The sequence below is a fragment of the Populus euphratica genome, unplaced genomic scaffold (assembly GCF_000495115.2).
Source record: "Populus euphratica unplaced genomic scaffold, PopEup_1.0 scaffold111.1, whole genome shotgun sequence".
Lineage (NCBI taxonomy): Eukaryota > Viridiplantae > Streptophyta > Magnoliopsida > Malpighiales > Salicaceae > Populus > Populus euphratica.
Window position 1 is genome coordinate 544,640 of NW_011499877.1, and position 5,068 is coordinate 549,707.

The 5,068-nt window shown below is 34.7% G+C and overlaps 1 protein-coding gene across 2 annotated transcripts; it reads right to left on the reverse strand.

The window, feature by feature from the left end:
• Window positions 1–1,796: 1,796 nt before the first annotated feature.
• Window positions 1,797–4,619, reverse strand: LOC105128558 (polyamine oxidase-like). Of its 2 annotated transcripts, none has more exons than XM_011030282.1 (10): window positions 4,454–4,619; window positions 3,973–4,219; window positions 3,706–3,858; window positions 3,383–3,617; window positions 3,116–3,259; window positions 2,792–2,941; window positions 2,435–2,689; window positions 2,263–2,344; window positions 2,042–2,160; window positions 1,797–1,962 (listed from the first exon to the last, which is right to left on the reverse strand). In XM_011030282.1, the coding sequence occupies exons 1-9, from the start codon at window positions 4,560–4,562 to the stop codon at window positions 2,084–2,086; spliced, it is 1,452 nt and encodes a 483-aa protein (XP_011028584.1). In that variant the 5' UTR covers window positions 4,563–4,619; the 3' UTR covers window positions 1,797–1,962; window positions 2,042–2,083. The 2 variants fall into 2 exon arrangements, with proteins under 2 accessions (XP_011028584.1, XP_011028583.1); XM_011030281.1 differs by having other exon boundaries at window positions 1,797–1,954; window positions 2,041–2,160.
• Between the last annotated feature and the right edge of the window lie 449 nt (window positions 4,620–5,068).

The window sequence follows — 5,068 nt, forward strand, 5'->3', positions numbered from 1 at the left end:
AAGTCAAGCATAAATATAACAATGAGTGTGTCTAGTAACAGAAAACAATTTCCTCGATCTAAAAATATTATATTTGAATATAAATTGTTTTAATGACTTTTTTTTTACAGAATGGAGATAGTTCTTATAAAAAGATTGCAATTCTATTTTTTTTTAAAATAGAGTATTATTCTTATTTTAAATAGTTGTTGACACAATCCAATGTTGGGAGAATGGAGATAGTTCTTATAAAAAGATTGCAATTCTAAGAAAACCCTAAAGAAATTCGAAATTGAACAAATTTTTAACACATCAAGCAACAAACACTTGATATTCAATCTTGGTGAAAAAATTACAAGGTGAACCAAGCAAAATTCTAGGAAGCTGCATGTGTTGTACAAAAGCAGGAGAAACTTGGAGGAGATATACCCCGGTAAACAACTTTATAAAATATCAAAAGATTTATTTTATTTTTTTATTTTAAATTAATATATTTTTTAATTTTTTTAGATCATTTTAATATTTTGATATTAAAAATAATTTTTTAAAAATAAAAAATATTATTTTAATACATTTTTAAACAAAAAAATATTTTAATTGAGAGTTTGGTTATGATTGTTTTTAAAATATTTTTTTATTTAGAAATATATTAAAATAATATTTTTTTATTATTTTTTTAAAATTGTTTTTTATATTAATACATATAAAAATGATATAAAAAATATTTATTTAAAAAAAATTCATTTTTTTTTAATATTTAAAAGAATATCAACAAACAACTGGTACGGTCAAATCAGTTTTTCAACGTTTGAAAGCCAACTGTGCTAGAGTATTCCACAAATAAAGGGCCTCTAATTAATACTGATTAGCTTCTAGAGGGATTAAAAGGCACCATCCTCTTTTTTCGAAAATCAATAAAAGAAACTCCACTCATTCGAGAACATTAAAGCTTGTAGGAAGATCACTCATTTGACCAGGTCGTCCTTTTATTTTATTATGTTATTACACGTAATGTACTGAAGACCTCGGGAGACTACGCTGTAAATAGGCACCGTGGGGCTGCAATGTGCAATCTACCTGACAGCAGGTGTCTAGAGTAGGTTTAAAGTTTTAACGACAACAGGGTACCCGTGCAGTGACTCACGGGGGTTTTACAGCGGCCTTGGCCTGACGTTGGCGGAGTGCTGTGAAATATATCATTTTGTTCGAGAGGAAGGTGTTGTGTTTTGAACTGTGATATATTTTGATAATTAGAGGAGGGAATATTCTCTGACCCTTCTCTTGTACTTATCTTCTTGTCGTGGAGGTAGACAGGCAAATCCAATGACACGCCATCTCCTTATTTCTTAGTAAAAAAACGATAGAATAAGATTTAAAGAAATGGGTTTTGTTTTCACCGAGGAACCGTGCTGAATCGCTCGGAACCTGTAACGAAAGAGCGTGGTCCACTTTGTGAGGAGAAAAGGTTAAATTAAGCACACTTGCCACATGCCCCCTAAAGTATTTGATTATAGTTTGAGGCTTTGAGGTAGACAAGCAATTCCTATTACACGCCATCTCCTTATTTCTTAGTAAAACAACGGTAGAATAAGATTTTAAAAAATGGGTTGTGTTTTACCGAGGAACTGTGCTGAATTGCTCGGATCCTGTAAGTTATGAATGCGATCCACTTTGTGAGAAGAAAAGGTTAATTTAAGCACACTTGCCACATGCCCCCTGGAGTATTTGACTATAGTTCGAGGCTTTGAGCAATATTTCCCCTTTCCCTTTGATGTCCTAGCCTTTGTTTATTTTTATTTTTATTAAATGTTGTCAAGTAAGATCACAAAATTGAAAACTTCATTCCTCGACACGGAAATCCAAACATATCATAGATGGGACATCTAGCAAAAAACTCAAAAACAGGTTGATGTTGTAATGGTTGTCCGCCCTCTAGATTTTATTCCTGCTACTGATCCTCCTGATCCATCTTCACCTACATAAACGATTGTGCAAATTGTCAAACTCTTTGTACTTTGCACATATTTCCTTAATAATTAAACAGAAAATGCAGACATGTACCTTCAGAACCAAGGAGCACTGGTCTCTTAGTGAAGTTTCTCTCTTACATATGCTGGCTATTATAGCCTCTGCAAGTTTGGTTCTTTATGCATCCAAGCAAATCGTTTGCTGTGTCAATACCTACCATCCAAGAACAAAAATCAAGGTTGGCAAAGTTCATATTGTTAGCAGTTAGCATAATACACGAAATGAGAAAGCATATTTGGGTGTTTGAGATCGAACCAGTAAAGTAAGCACCAGTGACATATCCTATGTATTTGTTGCTATTATGCTCCCCGGTGAAGTAAACTGGACCAACAGGATCCTGTAAAAGACAGTATTTCTAGCTATGGTTCTGGAATTGTTTTTTCTTACATCAACATTAGGAAATTGAATTTGCTAATTTTAGGCTCACCCCTAATTGGTCGTGGCGGTTTTGGTTGTACTTGTCAGGCCAATTGGAATAACTGCCCTTGTAGAATCTGTTTAAGCCCCATCTAGGTACAAGTATGTCTTCTGGCTTAGGAATGTTGTTACCGAACAACGTTTTGAGGACAACCATGACCTCTGCTTCAATTTCCTGGTCTGATAATTGCTCTACCCTTCTTGATTCTTCAGCGGTTACTGTCACAAACAAAATGTTCGATCCTGGATATTCATTCTCTAGATGCTGCATGAAAAGAAAAACATCAAGACATCATAAATGTGGAGCTAGGATGAATTTACAGCAAAATAGCTAGCTACTAATTTAGATGTGCATGTTAGTTAGTACCTGCCAAAGTGGATAGTATCCGCGCCTGACATGCGTGTAAAGGAAGAACTCAGTTCCAGGGCCAGATGGCCAGAACTTGTAAGGAAATTTTAGGAATATCTTGGTGTATATGGTCATGCTAAAATCGGATATTGCAAGCCTTTTCCATAGCTGATTCACATTCAAGATAAGATTCAGTACTGGAAATACCAATATGAAAATAAAGATATCCATAAAAGTTAGAAAGGAAATTGATTTGAATATCTCGTGAACATTGAAAAAGAAAATCTCTCAATAAAAAAAAAATCAAGAAAAGAAAAGAAACCAATAGTCATGTATACTCACAGGTAACTTGGGCCTGAAATCAATGAGGTCAGTTTGGAGGACTCCAACGCTTACAGAGACAATAGCATACTTAGCTTTGTAAATGGAACCATCTTCAGTTTTGACTGCAACTCCATTCTTTGAGTATATTATCTCTCTAACTACCTGAAATAGTGTTTAAAGCACAAATCTACTTCAGGATTTAGTACCTTGCATGGTATAGCTAGCTCAGCTACCTATAACCGAGTACATTAGTTCAAGATCCCACCAAAATGTGCTCAAAGTTACCTTATTTAGCTTGAGTCTGGGGTCGCTTTTCAAAGAAGACAAGAACTGCTTAGCAAGATATTGTACTACAATCTCAAAACCCCTGGGATCTGCCACAAAGTACGGATCCTCTCCATGGTCCACGAACTCATTCCGGGGGTACGTGTGCTTCAAACTTGTCACTTTTGGTGGTTCTCCATCTTCGTAGTCATTGTGATAGTAGTCTATTACCATTTCTAGTGGGGTTTTCGGCTCCCTACAGCCATGTCCATTACTCGGTTAATTTACTCTTAAAAAAAAATTAAAAAAAAACTTAATTAATGTATGAAATTCCTAGCGCTTACTGTTTGAATAGACGCTGCCCTGCCAATATTGAGATGTCGACGTCCTTCTTGACTTTTTTCGTAAGAAGGGTCGAAAACTCTGCACAGAAGTCATCCCTGGCTACAGCAATTTTCTCTACTGCCTCCACCAATTTTTTTGGGTACAGTCCGCCACTGTGGAGATCAGTGGAAAAGATGTTACGAATGGTATGCCATCAATGTCAGTAATTAAGATGCTGTTTTTTAAGAAAAGAAGAATATCAAAGAAGAGTTGTTTAATTCAATTACTCTTGTTTATAGGTATTTGATGTAAGATTATCATAGTCATTAAGGGAGGTTTTGAGCTTGACTTTCTTGGCCATTTCTAATACCGGATTATGAACAGGCCCCCCACCAAAAAGCCAGTTGGCACCCATTTCTACTGCATATCCACTAAATTGGGTTTTCATCACACGGCCTCCAATCCTATTTGTTGCTTCTAGTATCAAGATATCACGTATGCCAGCATCTTGAAGTGTTTTTGCCGCTGAAATTCCTGAAACGTTAACCAAGATTAAATAAAAAGGCTAAGCATGCAAAGTAGTTTGTGTAAAAGTCTTTCACACTATATATATATATATATATATGGACAATGAAAGTGTTTTACCCCCATGATGTGTGCGCCTAAATACAAGAAAAAACCATTCATCTTACAAAAATGTAAAAGGGCAAGTGCAGTGCATGCATATATCTAGAACCATTTTTTTGGTAATTTTGAAGATATGACAACCTGACATTCCAGCTCCAATGATAATGACGGTAGGAGTTTGCGAGGCCGAAGCCAAAGAGAGGAAGGAATGGAAAAGGAGGACAAGCACCATTCCCAAGAGCTTCTTCATTGTTATGCAATACGCTAAGCTTTTAGTGTTTGACTTCAGTTGTGAGATTAGGTTACTCTAGCCTCCCATTTATAGGCAAGACTAGGTTGGTCACCTGTGCTATACAACATGTCGTTCATGAATTGTTTAGTACAAAAAAAAAAAAAAGATACCAAGTCCAGACAATATTTTAAAAGAAATAAGAAAAACATGATACTTCAGTAATTAACTTCTCTGGATACAATAAGACCGGATAGTTTAATAATTTTATTTAAATTATAGAAACAACAACAGACAAAACATATATAAAATATATTCGACAATAATTAACTAAAATAAATTAGTTATTAATATCATGCTTAGAAGGAGAAAAAAAAAATCATTGGAAACTCATTCACTCTATTATAGACATTATCCATCACAAAAGGAGCTTGTTGAAACAATTTAAATCTGTCAACGAAAGTCTAGACAATAACATTAAAAGAAGCTGTATGAATCACTAGAATAATGGTTAGAAAAAACAAATT

Coding starts and splice junctions, on each gene's coding strand:
- LOC105128558 (XM_011030282.1), bottom strand. CDS start 4,562: ATGAAGAAGCTCTTGGGAATGGTGCTTGTCCTCCTTTTCCATTCCTTC. Junction 4,220..4,453: donor CATTGGAGCTGGAATGTCAG/GTTGTCATATCT, acceptor TTAACGTTTCAG/GAATTTCAGCGGCAAAAACA. Junction 2,690..2,791: donor GATACTATCCACTTTGGCAG/GTACTAACTAAC, acceptor CTTTTCATGCAG/CATCTAGAGAATGAATATCC.